Here is a 20,844-nt window from a genome sequence, read left to right as displayed (position 1 = left end):
ATTTCGTAAGGTGACTGAGATGGTGTGACAGAATCAGCTGGATTTGGTAGCAAACTAGAAGACAAACCTCTGGACTTGTCTGTGAGACTCCCAGAGAGACTTCCCTGAGGAAGAGGAACCCAAGATGAGCAGTGCCACCCGTGGGCTGAGGTCTCAGACCGAACAAAAGCAGAAAGTGACATGGGCGCTAGAGTTTACCTCTCTCTGCTTCCCGACAGTGGGCACAGTGTTACCAGATGCCTCATTTTCTCGTCACCATACCTTCCACACCACAAACCAAAATAAACCCCGCTTTGTCACAGTAAAGAGAATAGCAAGTAATACCGCTTGGTTTCTGTCCCAAGACCTAAAACTGCAGACGTACACAGGCAACATGCTCCCTCGCAACTAAGTTTGCTACTGTACACCTCAACTTGGTCACCCCTCTTAGGGATGGAGCAGGACTCGTGGAAAGCCAGACAGCAGTCTTGGCTACACACGTGGGAACACCGAGCTAAGACCTGTACCTGGAGTCTGGTAGACTCTCTCTTCACGGCATCGAAGAAAACTTCCATTCCCACTGTCTGGAAATTTCTAACACAGCTCAAAGCCAGCTCACCTCAGCCACTAGCTGCATTCCCAGAGCCTAACGGTTAATTACCTTGCTGCTAATGAAAAGGAGAAGCAGGAAGCTGTGGCCCAGCTCACTGCAGCCAGTCCTGTTAGCGACCCGACCCCGTCTGCAGTTCCTTTGCAAACCTGAAAACCTCCCTTTTCAAAAGTTCTGTGGCTTCCCCCAAACAGTCACTCTCTCCAGTTCGGCTTGGCAAGCACATTTTGATTCTGGAGGTGATGTCACTGCCTGAGTTATCAATTTGCAGGAAGACCCATATACTTCTTTATCGGCATGAAAGACCCTTTCAGGAGGACACAGTATAGTTTGTTTTTATAAACAACAACAACAAAAATCCCCTATTCAGATCTGTAAAATGCATTGATCAACTTTAATATGGAACAGCTAAGACCGCTATTTGCTTTTGAGACATTGTAATAAAAGTGCTAATACTTGGGGTGAGCAGCAAGGACAACTGTGCAAACAGAGACCCAAGTCCAGCAATGAGGCCCAAGTCCCATCGAGTTGTCGATCACTTGGACAATACATATGAGTATTGTCTCGTCTGAGATGGACTCTACAAAGAAGTGCTCGACTGAGCTGGGTTCACCAATGTGTACTTGTCAAATGTGTCTATCCTACTGAGGACTGCAAGCAGCCACCATGGATTTGTCATATGGCGGGGGTGTCAGATGTCTCCTGAGAAAATGTACAATGCTAGGGGGAAGCCTCAGGGAGGGAGCTTCGGAGACGGATCAGATGGTAAACTTACTTGGCACTCACTTGCCGGGGAGGCAGAGGCAAGAGGCTCTCCTGACGTCACTGGCCAGCGAGGCTAACTACATTGGTGAGCTCAAGGTTCAGTGAGAGACCCTGTCTCACAAAAGAAGGTAGGCAGTGATTGAAGAAGACAGCCAGCCGACGCTGTCCTCTGGCCTCCGCACGTATGTGTGCAAACACTCACACAACACACACAAACACACTAAAGGGGGAAAAAGAAGAGAGAAGGAAAGGAAATAGAGGGAGCAGTCATAGGCAAGACAGGCTACAGGGTAGGAGTTGATTTCCCTTCTTCTGGGATGTGGGCATCACAATGCCAGGAGCTCGGTGTCAGGAGGTACAGAGGAAGGGTCTGGAAAACCGGGAAACCACGTGAAGAATCCCAAGACAGGACAGCACTGGTGAGAAACACAGAGGAGGCCAGCGAGTGCGATTAGAAGCAGGGTAGGGGTGGGGTCCAGGCAGCAAGGGGCCGGGAGAGCCTCTGGATGACAGGCAAGCGGGGCTGAAGCTATTGACATTGACATGACTCGATCCGTGTAGAAACAGGAAGAGCCAGCCATGGCAGACATGAGATCTGAGCATTCCTTACCTGAAATGCTTGGGGCCAAATTTGTCCTGAGTTTTCAAATTTTCTTGATTTTGATATTTGCATATGCATGAGGAACTGTCTTGGGGATAGACTCAAGTCTAAACACGAAATTCATTTATGTTTGATCAACGCTTCACAAACACAGCCAGAAGGTAATTGCAAATATTCTTAATACCTGCCTAAAATGAGGTCCCACGGTGTGGAATTTTCCACTTGTGGCATCATGTGTGAGGCCCAAAGAGTTTCTGATGTTGAAGTATTTTAGATTTCAGATGCCTGGAATGGAATGCTCAACCTATATGGAGTTTGAGGGGCCTGTTGAGAGTTAACTTGGCGCTGGGGCCATCAGGTCTACAACTGAGAGATACAATGTAGAAGTCACCATGCTACAGACAACTTCAAAAGCATGCCAGGACTGGTTGGGACTCGGTGCACTGAGAAAGAAGGTCCAGCAACCAGAGGACATCAAGGTGGCCGAGGGCTTCGGAAACCCAACACGACAGAATTCAAAGAGAGGGAGGAGCAAGCAGCTGGGTCAGGGGCTTCTTGGAAGCTGAACTGACTTGAAGATTCATTTCCAAAGCCCAGCCCTTCAGAGCCAGGTGACAGACACAGGAGGTTCATCTCCAATGGGCTTTCCAAAGAGCCTGGGATACAAGTGAGAGCTAGACCTCCAAGGACTTTCAGCATGCTTAAATAGCAATTCTGTCTTCTTTCAAGGTTTCTGTCTGGTTGAGTTAATCAGTAGCAAGTGCTTAGGAGGGAGAGAGAGAGAGAGAGAGAGAGAGAGAGAGAGAGAGAGAGAGAGAGAGAGAGAGAGAGAGAGAGAATGATGACACACGGTTATCTACTATTGTTTTTGTTGCCCTGATCTATGCCAAGTACCAAGTACACACTTCCCATGAATTGTCTTACGTGAGGGACAGTGCTACACCCACTTTACAGATGAGGAAATGTGCCTAGGATCACAGAGTAAGGTCTCAGGTGACCCCCAGCAGTCACACCCAGGACAGACACCGTGTGCCCTTAATTACTGCTGTGAAACCCCACTTTTTTGATGCCAAGATGTCTGGTTCAGGCCCTGCGCAAGGAAACTGGCTGACTAATACACTAATTGGGTTCCACCTTGCCTTCCTCCCCACAGGTAATCATTGCTTTTACATCAGTGCTGGTGTGTCTGACGGGGATGGGGGCGTGGTGTGTCATATGGCCATTCTGCCGTTGTGAAGCATCGAGTTCACACAAACTCAGATGGTATGGGTCAGTAAACACTGGGCGTGGCCTCTGGGAGCAGTCAAGAGGCACGGTAAACCTGAGATGAGCATGCCTGCCTCAGGCAGAACACTCAAGGCTCTGATGGCAGGATGCTTTTCTTCTTCTTCTTAGTAGGAGTAGTACTAAACTCTTAAATAACAACGAAAAGCATAGTAAATACATGAACTCGCAATGCAGTCTCTCTGTCTAGTGTGATGTGTTTCATCACTGGCTACCTAGTGGGTCTACTTGCAACACCACCACCAACGCAGGCACACACATGGCACAATGGCAGCGTGTGACAACAGTTAAGAGTCCCGCTCTTCCAGGACCACCGTTCCATGTCTGGTGTGTGGTTGCTCAGAACACTGCTACGCCATGCATGATGACAGCAAGTAGAAAAGCCAATTCTCCTTTGCATTTCACAAGGAGATACAGAATCGGAGGGACACGATGCCAGGAGGCACTTCTCAGGTGCGGCTGTATCAGAATCACACGCGGTGGTTAAATGTCAATTCCTGGCTCCATTCCAAACTGAAGGAACCAGAATCGCTAGAGGGAAGGCACAGGAGCGCTTAGTGACGAGCTCCCCGGTGCTTCCAGGTACTCTCAAGTGTGACAAGAGGTAGATGGTGTGTCTGCATCCTCTAGGATCCAACACAGCAGCCATGTGAATGGCTCGTTTGAATTTAAATGTAAACTCATTAAAATTAAACAGACATTAAAAAGCATCCACTAGATGCTTCTAAAAGACACATGGCTGGCAGATGTGACAGGCAAACATGTCTATTGTCATAGGAAACGCTGGTAAGTTCCTTCCAGACTCAGTAAAACTTAAGGACGTCACATGCTTCATGCCAGCGCACAAAACTCAGTCAACATTTGCTGCTATATATATTTTTTAATCTGCATTCAAGGCATAAGGGTATATACAGTATTAGCCCACTAAGATATATTATCAGCCCTGTAATATTGGCTTGAAATGACCTGTTTGCTTATTTATTTTCCCCAACACCCCCTGAATGTCTTGAAGGCAGGGAGCATACAACAATTGACTTGGGTCTGTTATTCTCTGCGCCCAGGGCTTAAGTAAAGGCCCGGAATTACTTAATTGGTCTAGACAGCATAAGAGAAACATGAGGCTGCCCATGCTTTGTTCTGGCTGAAAGTTCCACACCCATGAGAACAGCTACCCCTGTGAAAGAAGGAAATTACAAGTAAGGGCATCGAAGACCAGGAACCCTTGCCTATGCTTGTGGAAATGCAATTGGTGTAGCTGCTATGGAAGGCAGCCTAGTGGCTCCTTGGGGCAATTAGCATAGAATTACCATACATCCCAGCAGAGATTTCAACAGGTATTTATACATGTGGGTTCACAGCAAAATTACGAATAATGGGTACAAATGACCCACTGTTCACAAATAAGTGAACGGTGGGTAAAGAACAGGTAACAATGTCAGAAACACAAACATGCAGACACGCACACATCGAATGTTATCCAGTCTGAAAAGGGAATTCTGACCTGGCTACAATAATAACCCTGTAATAACCCTGGTCTGTCATTTTCTTGACTCCTTTGCCTCTTGTAGTCTTCCCCAGTGGCACTCAATGTAGCTGAACACGAGGACCCCTTCTCCAGAAAGTCTCGAATGGTGAGGGGGTGGGGGGCACTGGGCTTAAATGCCTGAGAGCCAGGGCAAGGTAAAGAATACACAACGAGATTATTCCTTGTCCACTTCTTTTCCCAGAACTCAGTCACCTCACCTACCAGCCCAGGAAACAACACTGGCGACAGCTGCAACAAGGAGCTGTCACCAATGGGGAATCCCACAGGAACTTCCCTGCTGATGCACAAGGGAGCGTCCACCAGTAAACTTTGCTACCTAGAAACAGCAAACACCCATTCAAGTGATGGAAGGTGCCACTCTCCAGACATGTACCCTTTGTTACTATTTAGGCATTCGTACTGGCCCGCCCTTGGAGTTCTGACAGGATACGCACGCAGCTGCAGCCACTAAGAGCACCACCTGTGCACATTCACTGTGTTCCCTTTGAAAAGGGCACTACCCACCTCCTCTCTCTCTCTCTCTCTTTCTCTCTCTCTGTGTGTATCTGTTCTCTCTCTCTCTCCCCTCTCTGTGTCTATCTGTTCTCTCTCTCTCTTTCTCTCTCCCCTCTCTCTTTCTATCTGTTCTCTGTGTGTGTGTCTGTCTGTTCTCTCTCTCTCTCTCTCTCTCTCTCTCTCTCTCTCTCTGCCTCTCCTCTTTCCTCTTTCCTCCCAGGAGGCGGGTCTCCCCCTCCCCTTTCCCCTTTTTACAATCCTTTCCCCTTAATTAAAAAATAAAAAAACCCTCCACTTGAACTCTGTTGCATGGCAATTTTCTCTCTCCAAACACTTAAAAAAAATTACAACACCCCTTTCCGGTAAAGATAACACCGAAAGAGTCAGGTAAGGCAGTGGTCCAGACTCAGGGCCTTAGGGAGCATCACGGTCAATGCTTGCTATGTGCTGTATTGCCTCATAAAAGGTATGCATATCTCAGCTACCAGAACTCACGAATGTGACCACTCGTCTGAAAACAGGATCTATAAGCTGGTCACGCTGGCGTTCACCTGCAATCCTAACACCTGGGAGGTGCAACCTGGACTATCTGGAGTTCAAGGCCAAACTTCAACTCCATGGCAAGTTCAGGGGCAGCCTGGGCTAATGAGATCCTATCACAAAAAACAGACAAACACAAGAAAACAGGATCTTTGCAAGTGTAATCAGGTATACTTTTGAGTGAGGTCACAGAGATGCGGACAGACCCTAAATCTAGTGTGATTGGACTTCTTACAGGAAAGGGGAAAACAAGACACACAACACTGCAGAGACAGCACGACTGTCATCCCAGAAGTAACAAGAACAGACAGCCAATACAGAAGCTGGGGATGACATGGGGAGGGCATCTCCCTGCAGGCCCTCTGACACTGGCTCTAAAGTCCTAGCTTCCTAAAATGTAGGACGGGACCACCTCTGTTGGGTTAAACCACCAACCAGCAGGCCACAGCAACCCCAGGGCATTCACACCATGCTGAGTTCTAACACATGGGAAGTATGTGTCTGCCATCTTGGTATCCCAGCAGCTGATACCAAGATTGCCGCCACTTCACAGTGGGTCTCAGAAAGAGCTGTGCTGGGTGAGTTGGTGAAGTACAAAGTACTTTCTCCATTTCTTAGTATTTTGTTTCTGTAGTACTTTCTTCTTTTTTGAGAAAACGCCTATTTTTAATTTATTTATTTTATGTGCATTTATGTGTTTTGCCGTTTTGCCTACATATGTGTCTATGTGAGGGTATTAGATGCCCTGGAACTGGAGTTATGGACAGTTGTGTGCTGCCGTACTGGGAATCGAACCCAGGTCCTCTTGAAGAACAGCCAGTGCTCTTAACCACTGAGCAATCCCTGCAGCCCTGAAGGACTTCCAAAAGGAAGCTAGGAGGTAGCTCAGTGGTACAGTGCTTGCCTAGTCTATGTAAGGCCCTGGGTTCCATCCTTAGCACCGAGAATAATCAAAACAAGAGCCCAAGAGGTACAACCATGTCTGTGCCACAAAGACCCTTGAAAAAATAGGGCTCAGTGAGTGTATTACATACACATACACACACATACACACGCTCACACATGCACACATGCATGACACACACACGCACACAGACATGACATGGAAGCAGAAGGGGAATCTGTTGTTGTGGGAGGAAGAGGACCGTTGGAAAGAAGGACGGGGAGGGATAAGGAAAGGGGACGGTAGTGACGTATGAACACGAGTGAGCAAGATACAGAGAGACCTGTGTACGAAAATGTCACATGAAACCCATCATATACAGTAACTATGTTAATTTAAAAAATAAACCTGAAAAAAGGAAAATATAGGCATCTGCAGAATGAATATTACTTTTAAAACGATGACTGAACATGAGAGATGCTCACAGAGGCCCGACCATCAATGGTTCTCACTTATTTCAGGGTTCTGCACAGGACCCAGCTCTCTGTGGCTTCTCCTTACTTTCTTGGGAGGGAGGGAGGGAGGGAGGGAGGGGAGGGAGGGAGGGAGGGAGGGACAGGATAACACTTTGCAGGCTCTGGGTTTGGGGAGAACCTTCCCGCTTGAACGTAGATAACCGAAGAACAGCTGGAGCTGGAAAGCGGCCACAGGAATTTGAGGCTACTTTGATTATATCCGAAGGTCTTTCACAATGGAACTTAAAAACTGTTTTTCTATCGTGCATTTCTTTTTCTTTCGAATCCAGACCCCAAGGCATCCTGACCCCTCCAGCTCTGTCAGAAATGCAGAGTCGAGAGGTTAGCCTTCTGTGTTTGGCTTCTGGGACACGTTTCCTGTCCATGCTCGGCACACATTCCTGACCCCTGCCCTTTGGCCAAAAAGGGACATCGGCTGGATGCAGGGGAATTCAATTTGGGCTAACAGCTGGCAGCATGTTGATGATGGAATCCGCCTTGACACTTGGAAAGCAGAGGATTTTCCCAGGGCTTGGCTTAGGAGGGCTTCAGGCTCAAGTTTAGGTCATCAGTACACACGAAGAAAACCCCTAAAAACAAAGCCAGCTGCTTTCTGAATCCGATTAGGCTGCCACGGGCTGTTGCCCTGCCTTCCTGGTGTTATGCAAGGTGTCAAAAAGAAATGGCTCTTATTCATTTCCCACCGCACTTGAGTGCATGGCACCTGCCTGGCTGTGGATCAAGATCGTATCCATTCACTCACTCATTGACACCATCTTGACTAACCGTGTGGGAAGTCGCCACTCTTAATTTTCCTTTTCCTCCACTGAATGCACAGCTCCAGTGTGGCCTGCTGCTCGGAGTGCCAGGCAGCTCATAACGGTGACAGTGACAGACAAGACAAGAAAAGCCGAGTCCCTTTCGGTATTTGTTGGCAGGGGTGGAGAACGCTGCTTTATATGGCTGAATGTGGGCCCCATACGGCTGGGTTGCCCACTAGTGTGAGAACTTTCCCCATCAGTGGGGTGGTGAGGCTGGCTTCCCAACCCACCCGGTGTCCCCTGAGCATCCCACACAAGACCTAAGCTGATGGCCCGATGGCATTCACCTCTTCAAGACAGGGCTCCACAAGACAGCCTGTGTCACCTGCGTGGACCCTGCATTCTGGTTTCTGGTACCTAAGAACTAGGCAGTGGATTACTGTCCCTTTAGTGAAAGAACAAAGCCATAGAAATGCAAATCTTTGGGTTACAGTTCAGGACACAGGCTTTGCAATCAGATGGGTGTGGTAACACTGGTGTCGGTACCACTTTCCAGCTGTGGCACATGCGTGTGTACATGGGTGTGCACACACGTGTGTGTGTGTGTGTGTGTGTGTGTGTGTGTGTGTGTGTGTGTGCAGGTAGGTAATACATGCAAGTTTGCATGCATGTGTGTGTGTGAGTTCAGGTAGGTATACACGTGTACATGCACGGGTGTGTGCATGGGTTTGTGTGTGTCTGTGTGTGTGTGTTCAGGTAGGTACATACACATGGGTGTGCATATACATGGAGGTCAAAGGCTCACGTTGGGAGATCCCCCAAACCCCTCTCCACCTAATTTCTAAGGCAAGTCCCTCACTGAACCTGGAACTCCATGATTTAGGTAGACTGTCTGTCCCTGCCTCCTGAGCACCAGGGTGACAGACATAAGCCACTACTTGTGGCTTCGGGGGCTCGAACTCAGATCCTCACGCTTGCACAGCACACACTCTACCGACTGAGATATCTCTCTACCCCGAAGGCGCACACATCCCCCCCCCCCGAATTATTAGATAAACACACAGAGCCCTCTATTTCTTCAGTGGCACACTTGTGATGGGGACTGTACTTCTGTGTGTGTTTATCTTATTGATTGTTAAATAAAATACTGTTTGGCCAACGAGACAGCAAGTTAGGTAGGACTAGGAGTCAAAGAGGATTCTGGGAAACGTAGTAGAGAAGTGGTGATCAAGGCAGGAAGTGACATAGCAGGGAGACTCATATTTAAGCAAGGAGAAGCAGGAAATGTCCCTTTTCCCCCTTTGGCTCCTGCAGCGGCGGGATGTGAGCCACCGGCAAGAGAGGGTGCCAGCGAAAGGCATCCTCTATAAGTCTTATAAAATATATAGATTTATGATAATTGAGACTGAGCTAGCAGATGAGAATCCTAGTCATTGGCCAAGCAGCTTTGAACCTAATACAAGTCTCTCTGTGCATTAATTGGGACCCTTACTCGGGTGGGCAGCTGGTGTAAAGCACACACGTGGCAGTGGGGCTTGGAGGCTTTGGCGGAAAGATTTATCGGAACACACTTGGGGGGCGTTTTACACACAAAGAATCCAGCACCTGTGTCAGGAAAGAGAGGAGCAGAAGAGCAGATGCTCATCACGTCTGGTCCCTTCCAGCTACTGTCTGACTCTCATCGTCAAGATGGAGGGAAGTCCTGAGACTCAGAGGCACGGGTCGGTATGTCAGTAAGTACGGGGTATTAAGGGCCTGTTAAAGGTCGCAATGCATCCATCAGGAAGCCGAAGACACACAGGGAGGAGTCACAGCACGGATGGAAGCTTGGGGACTTGCAGAGGCTGTGGGGATGGGAGCAGAGGAAGCAGTAGGAGCAGCAGAGGCAGAGAAGGCAGGCATGGGTGATGGAGGAAGCAACAGAGAAGTAAGCCGCAGTCAGGGTACGGCCTGAGGCTGCATTTATGGGGCACTGGGCACTGGGGCGAGGCTTTGCCTCGGCTCGTCCACTGCTCACAAGAACACTTAGCAGAGCTGTATGGACTGGGTTTTCACAGATGAAAATCCCCAGGCTAAGAGAGGTTAGGAGATTTTCGAGGTCACCTGACTAGTGTCCAGCAATTGATCTCCAGCTGCCTGGCTACAAAGCTTGTCTTCTCAACAGCGTTCACTTAGTAAGTAGTAGCATGCCTGAAGAAGATGGTAAGCATAGTCTCACTGGATAAAGATTACATCTTAACCAAGACTCTCTCTCTCCTTTTGGGACTAAGTGTAGCCAGAGGATTAAATTTCGGCCAACAAGATTTACACAGAAGCACCATATACCCTGCCTTTCTTCTTTTTCTTCTTCTTCTTCTTCTTCTTCTTCTTCTTCTTCTTCTTCTTCTTCTTCTTCTTCTTCTTCTTCTTCTTCTTCTCCTCCTCCTCCTCCTCCTCCTCCTCCTCCTCCTCCTCCTCCTCTTCCTCTTCCTCCTCCTCCTTCCTCCTCCTCCTCTTCTACTTTTTAACCCTCTGGTAAACGTGATGCCCAGGAAAAAGCAGCTAGCATACGAGAGCAAGAGAGCCTTGGGAACAGAAACCCACACAGTAGAGAAATAAGAGAAGAGGTCTACAGACCTTACAGACTGCTGCAGCAACTCCCATCATCCTTGTCTGAATATTTAGAAAGGACAACACACACACACACACACACACACACACACACACACACACACACGCTATCTGTATTTTTTTTCATGCATATGTGTAATGCGTATGTGTAAATGAGTGCACATGTATGTGCAGGTTGTGTGTGTGTGTGTGTGAGAGAGAGAGGGACAGAGAGACAGAGATAGAGACAGACATAGAGACAGAGAGTAATGTCAGGAACCCTTCTTGAAGCCTTATTCATGACGAGAGTTTCTCAGTTGAACCGAACCCACCAAGCGGTTAGTCTTGGTCATAAGCTCACACCAAGGATCCTGTCTCCATCTTCTAAGGCTGGAATTCCCAACAGGGTACCACACTGGCCTAGCCTTCATCTGGGTTCTGAGTTCCAATCCTGAGGCTTACACAGCAAGTGCTTTCACTTTGGAGTTATCTCCCAGCTCCTCGTGAGTGTGTGTGTGTGTGCATGTGTGTATGCGCGCGTGCGTGTGTGCACGTATGAGTGTGTGCATTTATTTATTTATTTATTTATTTTTTGAGACAGGTTTTCTATATAGCCCTGGCTGTCCTGGAACTAGCTCTTGTAGACCAGGCTGGTCTCAAACTCACAGGGATCCGCCTGCCTCTGCCTCCTGAGTGCTGGGACTAAAGGCGTGCGCCACCAACGCCCTATATCTTTTACAGGCAAGAGTCGCTTAGGTTTTATGCCATTCATAGCAAAACCTAATTCCAATACTTCCACAATTACAGTACAACTCAATGCCCCAAAAAGATACCTACAAAATTAGTGCCACTTTGTATGGTATTCCTGACTTCAAAAACAAAACATAGTAAAACACAACAGCATTTGAAAAATCCTGTAATAGACAAACTATGAAATCAGACACCTTCAGCCTTGTTTCCTTGGAAACAGTTTCTTGTCACCTCATGTCTGGGTCACATCAAGAGCCTCAGTTTTGGTTCCCCTCTGGCTTCTCCCACCCACCCATTCAGTATTTGTATCATGTATGTGGGTGCATGTGTGTATGTCTGTGTATGTCTGTGTATGTCTGTGTATGTGTGCACTGCATGTGTGTTTGTGTTTGAGTGTGCATGTGTGTGCATGCATGTGAGTGTGTGTATGTGTGTGCACAGGCATGTGTGTTTGTGTTCGAATGTGGGTGTGTGTATGCACGCATGTGAGTGTATGCATGTGTGTGTGCACATGCATGTGTTTGTGTTTGAGTGTGCATGTGTGTGTATGTGCACATGTATGTGTGTATATATGTGTGCACAGGCATGTGTGTTTGTGTTTGAGTGTGCATGTGTGTGCACACATGTGAGTGTGTGTGCATGTGTGTGTATATGTGTGTGCATACATGCATGTGTGTTTGTATTCAAATGTGCGTGTGTGTGTGTGTGTGTGTGTGTGTGCATGCATATGAGTGTGTGTGCGTGTATGTGTATATGTGTGTGCTCACATGCATGTGTGTTTGTGTTTGAATGTGTGTGTGTCCATGAGCATGTGAGTGTATGTGCATGTGTGTGTATATGTGTGTGCACATGCATGTGTGTTTGTGTTTGAATGTGCATGTATGTGTGCACACATGTGAGTGTGTGTGCATGTGTGTATGTGTGCATACATGCATGTGTGTTTGTGTTTGAGTGTGCATGTGTGCATGTGTGTGCATGCTTGTGAGTGTGTGTATATGTGTGTGCACATGCATGTGTGTTTGTGTTCGAATGTGTGTGTGTGCGTGCGCATGAGTGTGTGTGCATGTGTGTGTGTGCACATGCATGTGTTTGTGTTTGAGTGTGCATGTGTGTGTATGTGCACATGTATGTGTGTGTATATGTGTGTGCACATGCATGTGTGTTTGTGTTTGAGTGTGCATGTGTGTGCACACATGTGAGTGTGTGTGCATGTGTGCGTATATGTGTGTGCACGCATGCATGTGTGTGTGGTGTGAAGCGTGTTCACGGATGCACCTGCAGATGCCACAGCCCAGATATCTTCCTCCGTTGCTTCTGTACATCATGTTTAAGACGTGTTCTCTTAGAGCATCTGGCTTGCAGCTGCCTGTACCGGCCGGCTGGAAAGCTTCACAAGTTCGCGTGTCTCCTCCCGGCCCCGCAAGCGCTGGAGTTGCAAACTCACACTGCGGGGGCGCTGCCCTGCCCAGCTTTGCATGGGTGCCGGAGGTCAGAACTCGGGTCGTCATGCTTGCTCGGCAAGCATTTTATAAACCGAGCCATGTCTCTCACTCCCGGTTCAGAAAACTTTTGCCCATCGCAACCACCCTCAAAATTTGCGTTCAGCCTGAAAATGAAGTAATTACTGCATCTGTGTCCCCGCAGTATCCGAACGCTCGATTGCATCACTAACCTGTGCCAGAAAAATCTGAAACGTAAATATTTGTCGCCCGCCCCTTCCCGAGATAAAGGAGCAGAAGTAAGAGATAAGGTCCCTGTCTCAACTGAGATCAAACAAATCTGAACCTGGGCCGCTTATCGGCCACTCCCTCCGGCACTGACATGTCCTCCCCCACACTACACTGATTTCCCCGCAACAAAAGCCACAGCAGACCAACCCCAGCCAGTCAACCCTCATGATTTTGCGGGTTTCTTCCTGAGCAGCCAGATTTCCAATTGACCCCAAAGTTGGACTTCTCAGCCTCTCCCTTTTCTGTCCCAATTCTAGGACTCAGTATTCCCAGCTGCCAAATGGGGGTAAACCTACTTTAATGAAAGGATGATGAGAAGATATGGGGTGGGGGAGATAAATGGCCCCAGGGCGGGAGGAAATGACTTCCAATCCAGCCAGGAGAGTTATTACCAATGCAGCCATTCCTAGGCAGCTTCAGACGGTTGGGCAGGATCCAGTGATCTCCAATGAACGTCCACTGGCTAAAGTAGTTGATGGGGAAAGTACTCCTGTGTATGTTTATCTTATTGATTGTTTAATAAAGTTCTGTTTGGCCAATGAAACGGCAAGTTAGGTAGGACTAGGAGTCAAAGAGGATTCTGGGAAATGTAGTAGAGAAGTGGTGATCCAAGCAGGAAGTGACATAGCAAGGAGACTCATATCTAAGCGAGGAAACAGGAAGGGTCCCTTTTTCCTCTTCCTTCTCCAGCGGCAGGATGTGAGCCACCAGCAAGGAGGGACGCCAATAAGGCGTCCAATAAGATAAGTCTTATAAAATATATAGATTTATGATAATTAAGACTGAGCTAGAAGATGAGAATCCTAGTCATTGGCCAAGCAGCATTGTACCTAATACAAGTTCCTGTGTATTCATTTGGGCCCTAACTCAGGCGGGCGGCTGGCATAAAGCAAACACGTGGTGCCTTTGGCTAAAAGATTTATCGTAACAAGTAGCACCCACTGTAATTCCCGACCACTCCCTGATACATGCCTCCATCCTGCCTGCATTTTCCCCACACGTGCATTTCCTTAGGATTAGATTCAACAGGTAATGGACATGAAAGAGGACAGTGGGAGGACTGGGGATGCAGTTCAGTTGGCGGAGTGTTACCCCAGCATGTTCAAGGCCACGGTTCCATCCCATGCACCACAAAACCCAGGCATGGTGGTGCATGTCTGTAATCCCCGCACCGAGGAGGTGGAGAAGGAAGAGTAAGTTCAAGGCCACCCTCAGCTACATGGTGCAGCCTGCGGCTACTCAAGGGCCTGTCTCAACAAGACCGCCGAGATGGCTCTGTAGATTAAGAGCATTTGCCACTGAGTCTGAGGCTCTAAGTTGATCCTAAGAACCTACATGGTGGAAGGGGAAAACCAACTCCACCAACGTGTCTTCTGACTCTCGCATGTATGCCATAAAACACACACACACAAATAAATGAATGGGGGGAAAAAGGAAAGAAAAAATTGGAGGCCCATCACGCTACAAAAATACTGAAAGAGCATCGGGCACGGATGTTTGCAGGATGCTGTTTCTAACCCACCCCGCCCTTGCTTTTTAGCCAGTGTTGCTGCTGAACCCCGCCCCCCCTCCCCCAAGCATCAACATGCTTCCCGGACAGGGTGGGCCAGGGACCACTCACCGATTCCATAGTGAATCTCTTGAGGAAAAACTGGAGAGCCGGGAGGCTGAAGATCTCATGTCTCAGCCGTCACATCCGAAAACGACCTGAACAGTGCGGGAGAGAAAAGGTGATGCAGTCAGTCAGGGGGGCTGGGCGAGAAAACTTGTACCCAACCAATGGAGGCTGGGCTGCCTAGGGTGGCCAGTCGGCATGTGAGGGTGGGCAGCTAGCACGAGTCACTTCCCACAGTGGGGCTGACACCTCCATCGGAGCAGTTCTGTGCAAGACTGTTCAGGAACTTTCTTGCCTTCTATTTCTGGCTCAGCCTTGGAGAGCAATTTACAAGTCATTAACTTCTCTAGGCCCAGGCTCCTTAAGCATGAACTAACTGACGGTGTGTGGCAGGTATGATGGACAGACAGACAGATAGACAGACAGACAGATGCAGCTGTGCGCTTACTGGAAAGCAGAGAAACCTCTCCCCAGGAAGAAATCGGATGGAGATGAACCTACATATTTCAGGACAGGCCCTGTTAACCTGGGAAAGGATTTTAATTAATGCACGCATGCCAAAACCTAATTAATTGCTGAGCACAATGAATGCAAGAAGTCTGGAATGGGAGACATTGCATAAGGAAGTAGCCTCACTATTTTTTTGAAAATTGATTAATTAATTAATTTTGTATAGTGTTCCCCCTGCATGTATGGCTGCAGGCCACAAGAGGGCTTCAGATCTCATTACAGGTGGTTGTGAGCCACCATGTGGCTGCTGGGAATCGAACTGGGGACCTCTGGAAGAGCAGCCAGCACTCTTAACCACTGAACCATCTCTCCAGCCTTAGCTTCACTATTTGTAAGATGGAGAGGAAAGAAAGGTTTGTAAACTCCCGTGAGCCACGGGGTCGGCTTGGTGCTTTTCCAGGGATTTCCAGCTTAGAAGACACCTCCATCCAAGCCCAGAAGCTTTGGACCCCACCAATGCTTTCAACCCTATATCCAATCCATCCCAAGTTATGCCTACCTTACTTCTTGGAAACCTGCCCACTCAGCCATCTCTCTATCTCCTCCGATGGCCTGGACCAAGCTCTCAGTATTCTCGTCTGCACCACTACAACTGACCTAACTTCAGTACTATTCACATCTCCCATGATGAAACCACTCTCTCCCTTTGTCTCATTTTGTACACACAGAATACAAGGGGAGAGTAGCCTCATGATATCCATACATTTATCACCCTGCCTCAACCAGCATCAGGCACTGCTGACAGCATCAAGCTTCCACCCACTGTTCAAAATCGTAGCAGTCAAAGGCAACATTTGTTTTTTATAACCCATATCCAAATAAGGATTTTTAAGGTCTCAGTTACATGTACGTGAGTGCGTCTATAGATACGTGCACATGAATACACATGTTTGCAGTCTCCAATCCCAAAGATGACAGCAGATCTCCTGGAGCAGAAGTTTATGGGTGGTTGTGAGCTGCCAGATGTGGCCGCTGGGAACTGAACTCAGATCCTCTGCAAGAGCAGCCAGTGCTTTCAGCTGCTGAGCCATCTCTTCAGCCCCAAGACTGCGTCTCATAATCAAGTTGATGTGCAGGATAAAATTTATAGAAACCTGATGGTGTCATCTCCCACCTCTCCACCCCCAGCTAACCACCTTTCAGTGGCTTCTTGGTGCTCTAGAACAAAAGCTATTTAAATGTGGGCCATCCCTATGGGGGGTGGTAGGGAAAAAAAAATCTAGCAACAGTTAACCCAACTACGCAAACGTGAATTCACGATCACGTGCACGATGAATCGGGGGTTGCTTGTGGCAGCCCCCACTCTTGTCTCACGTTTCTTCATCCTTAGCTCTGATCTCACAGCTTGCACACTTTGCACTCAGCAAGCCCTCACACTGATGAAGGCTTCTAAAACACACTCAGCTCACATTTGAGGCCCAGTGTACGCTATGAATTACAGTGCTCTTATGGAAAACAAGGACTTCACTACTTTCCTGCAGTCATTTCTCAGCATGGATGGATTCCATTAGCCTGAGCTGTATCAGAATGTTCGATGCTTAAAAACTTGCTCAAATTGCTGACTTGAGTTTCGTAGAACAGGTTACATGAATTTTGACTTAGGATCAGGACCGAATGCCCAGCAATTTCTGGAACACCTTAATAGCTTTCTGCTGTTTTGTGCTATGTATCTATGAGAAGCATCATTGCCTGAGTGGGTGACTATGAGATTGAAATATGGATCAGCTCTGAAAAACACTGAAGATGCTCTATGTCTTACAGACTCAAGTATTCGGCCAAGACTTAATTCATGTACAAATAAAGAGGTACATCCATCTCACAACTGATTTTTCTCTTTAATAAATGGTCACTTTAGAGTAAATTATGGTTTTACTAGAGGTTGCCTTAAATTTTTTCACGTGAAAGAGGGACGGGGTGGACAAAGTTTAAGGAGCCCTGCTCCATGACAAGAGTGTCAATCACTGACGCAATGCTCGCCCATCTCACTGTCCTCATTTCACCACCAAGTGAGACAATCTGAATTCAGGGGACCCACGTGGGAAGAGAAAAGCAACTCTTACAAGTTGTCCTCTGTTTGAGGCCAGCCTGGTCTCCAGAGCGAGTGCCAGGATAGGCTCCAAAGCTACACAGAGAAACCCTGTCTCGAACCCCCCCAAAAAACCCAAAAAAACAAACAAACAAAAATCACAAAAACAAGTTGTCCTTTGACATCCATGTGCATATACAATGGCACGTTACGTATACATGTATACAAGTAAACAAGTAAATGTATGGATTTTTAAAACCAACTAGACATGGGAGTATTAATTTATGAACACCAATGAGAATGAATACAAGTTAGGAGAAAGAAAATGAAACCCTCAACACAGACAGCATAGCTAGGTTGACAACTGACACAACTATTCTTGCAGCATTTCTACCTACTTGGTGACAAGTTGATCCTCACAAAAGTCCTCAAGACAGATGATTGGTCATCTTTATACAAGAGAAAACCAAGACTTGAAACAAACAAACAAAAAAAACGAAACAAACAATGTGCTTGAGACAGCACATGGAAGAAACAGACTCTGGATCCAGGCCCAAAAGCTTGACTGAGAATGTAGTTCGGTCCGTAGGGTGCTAGCCTAACATGTACAAAACACTGGGCTTAATGTTCCTCACCACATAAATCACTCACACCTATAATCCCAGGACTTTGTAGATAGAGGCAGGAGGATCAGAAAATTCAAAATCATCCTAGGCTGCACAAGGCAGTTGAGGCTAGCCTGGGATACATGAGACTCTGTTTCAAAAATATGATGATGATAAAGTACACTAACACATTGTATCCATACTTCCCCATGTCGCTACACCAGTCCTGGTCTACTCGCCTACCTCAGCCTTGTCCTCTGGTGGGTTCTCAGAACCCCACGTTCATTGGTTAGTCTCTCACTTGTTTGTGAAACGAGGCCACAATTCCAGCCTGGCCCGCATCAGTACTCACTTTGACTCTTCAGAGAGATGTGTGTGAAAGAGCTGTGTGAGGTGTGAGACTCTGCTGCCTTGACGATGACCTCCTAAGATGAGGTCAGAATCCATTCAAGGACAAGATGTCTCCTGGGTGCTGTAAGTTCACTCAGCACACACATCAAGACCCCTTTATCCTCTGAGACTGATTTTAATTCAGAGGATATTTCTTTCCAGAGGGCTCAGGAAAACTAGTAAGGCATAAAACAACCACAAAATTATTATTATAATGCTTGGAGATAAATACTGTTTTGATTTTAAGGTGCTGTTTTTCCCCTCTATGGCTGGCTTTTATAAAGGTGAGATAAATAATGTATTTCAATTAAAATGATTTTCTTAGAGGCTGAGAACTGGGAAAAAGTAAAAGAAAAAAATTCATGCTATCTAGCAAATTGGTATGTTTTTAAAATATCATTTAATGTGTATGTGTGTATACACCTGCATGACTTTATATGCATCTCATGCATGTTGGTGCCCACAGAGGCCAGAAGAGGGCATCGAATCCCTCAGAACCAGAGTGAGAAGCAGTTGTAAGCTGCCTGATGTATGCAGGTGGTGAGAACCGAACCTGGGTCCTCTGTGGCAGCACTAAGCACTCTTAACCGCTGAGCCATCTTTCCAGCCCCCAATATGGGTTGTTAGTATTGACATATATTCATTGTGTACACACACACACACACACACACACACACACACACTCACACACACGGGATCACGTATTGAACATCTGAACCCAGGCTGTTGGCAATGTTTGGGAGGGAGGGGCCTAATTAGAGAAAGTAGGTTGCTGTGGACGTGGTTTTGAAGCTCATACTTAATCCTGGAACTTCCCTTCTTCCTCTCTGTGTCCTGTCCATCATGAGGCGCTGACACTCTCTGCCACGATGCTCTGCTTGAGTACAAAGGATCGAGCAACCAGGGACTGAACCCTCTGAAACCATGAACCAAAATAAATCCTCCATCCTTAAGTTGTTTATACCAAGTATTCTGTCATAGACAGAACCTAAGTAATTAATATTCACATTAACTATAAATACACCCTCTCCAGTGCCAGTCCTGACAGAGGATCTGGGCTTCATTTCAAGGGCACCTCGCAGACACTGAATTCACATCCTTCCAGAAAAGACACTATGAACTCTGGAGTCATCTACAGCTGACTAAAGCCCAGACAATTGCTTCCTCTCGTAAAACCATGTTAAACACTTTTCCTAATTACCAGTGTTTTGTTTTGTTTTGTTTTTTTCCTGTTCAGTGGGAGCTGTACTTAGACAAAATCAGGAGCCTAAAGAAAACACACCAGACAAATTGTGGTGCTACTATTATTTCTTTCCATCTCTTAGCTGCTCAACTTGCTTCTTTGGTGAGAAACTCGACCCGTTCTAGGAAGCACTCCCAGAATTCCCTAGCCCAGGAGTTTGCCCATTTCTAAACTCTCGTGGCATCAATAATAATGAAAGCATCAGTGTGATGATCACTCTCATGTGTCAGCTTGACTTGACTATAGCTGCTCAGGCAGCTGGAGAAACATCGTATGTGGATGTGTCTACTGAGGGTATTTCTGGGGCGAGTGGGCCTCATCCAGTCTGTCCAAGGGCCTGACTGAAACAAAAGAGCAGGAGGTGGAAGCTGCTCTCTGCTTGAGCTGAAGTCCATCTTTTTCTGCACTTGGAGTCTGGGATTCCTTGTTCTTGGGTCTTCTGATTCAGGTGAGAACCGGCACCTTAGGTCTCCCTGGTCCTCAGGATCCCAGACTCAAACAGAACCCCATCACTGACCTTCTTGGCTTACCGGCTTTCAGATGGCAGGTCACGAGACCCCTTAGTCTCATTAAAGGATGGTGCACCCTGCTGCAAGCAACACCCGCCTCTCTCTGTTCCAACCCCAAGAGGTGAGCTTAGAGGTAGCCAGGGAGTAGCTCCAAGATAGAGTGTTCAGACCAGGATGAGGGGACAAGAGGGAACAAAAGCACAGCTCCCGTGACATGGAGAGACCCCTGGGAGCATGAGGCAGAGCAGGGTGAGAGTGTCTCTATTGGGGACCCTGTCTTCTCTCTCTCTCTGCTTCCTGCCTTCATCTTTCACATTTATGGTCTCACATTTCCTCTGCCTTTGGCTTCTAGCAGCATCCACCTAGAGAGCAATGATCACACTTAGGATGCAGTGTTGTTATCAGGGAGAAGGACCTTAAAGTGTGAGAATTGCCTGTGTTGGGCAGACTGTGGCTGAGGAGGGGAGGCTCCATCCTTTGCTAAGGTGCTGGGCTGAGGTTTAGGCATGGTTAGGTTAGGTCTATGAAAGAAGAGTATTCATGATTAATTTTTTATGTAGGTGTTCCTTGAGGTTTTTTTTTTTTTCTTTGCTTTTTTTTTTTTTTATGACTGAAGCTGTCAGCAGCAGGCAGCTCCCTTGCTTGCTTGATAGCTGTCAGTCTTCCCTAGTGCCTGGATGCAGTGTCAATTACTTTGGGCAGAACTGGTAACTGCTCCGGGCTGAGCAAGAACATCGAGAGGTGAGAACCACTAGTGTTCTCCTCACTCTTCCCAAGCCCTGCAAGGCTGTGAATGACATTGATGCCACTCCTGAAGGCCCGTCGGGGGGAGGGGGGCAGTGGCAATTAAACTTCAGCCCCACTGTTTTCACAGGAAACACAAAAGCTGTCCAAACAG

At 47.3% G+C, this 20,844-nt stretch overlaps 1 protein-coding gene across 3 annotated transcripts in view; it reads right to left on the bottom strand.

The window, feature by feature from the left end:
- The window catches only part of Asap1 (ArfGAP with SH3 domain, ankyrin repeat and PH domain 1), a 282,890-nt gene that overhangs the window by 236,223 nt on the left and 25,823 nt on the right, over positions 1-20,844 (bottom strand). For all 3 annotated transcript variants that reach the window (XM_027431674.2, XM_035449607.1, XM_035449606.1), the window contains exon 2: positions 14,670-14,755. In XM_027431674.2, coding sequence (XP_027287475.1) covers positions 14,670-14,728 — 59 coding nt within the window. In that variant the 5' untranslated portion in view covers positions 14,729-14,755. The remainder of the gene's footprint in view (positions 1-14,669; positions 14,756-20,844) is intronic.

Source organism: Cricetulus griseus, chromosome 10, assembly GCF_003668045.3.
Source record: "Cricetulus griseus strain 17A/GY chromosome 10, alternate assembly CriGri-PICRH-1.0, whole genome shotgun sequence".
NCBI classification, from domain to species: Eukaryota; Metazoa; Chordata; class Mammalia; order Rodentia; family Cricetidae; genus Cricetulus; species Cricetulus griseus.
The sequence above is the reverse complement of the archived record's forward strand: the minus strand, read 5'-3'. Positions and strand labels throughout refer to the sequence as shown.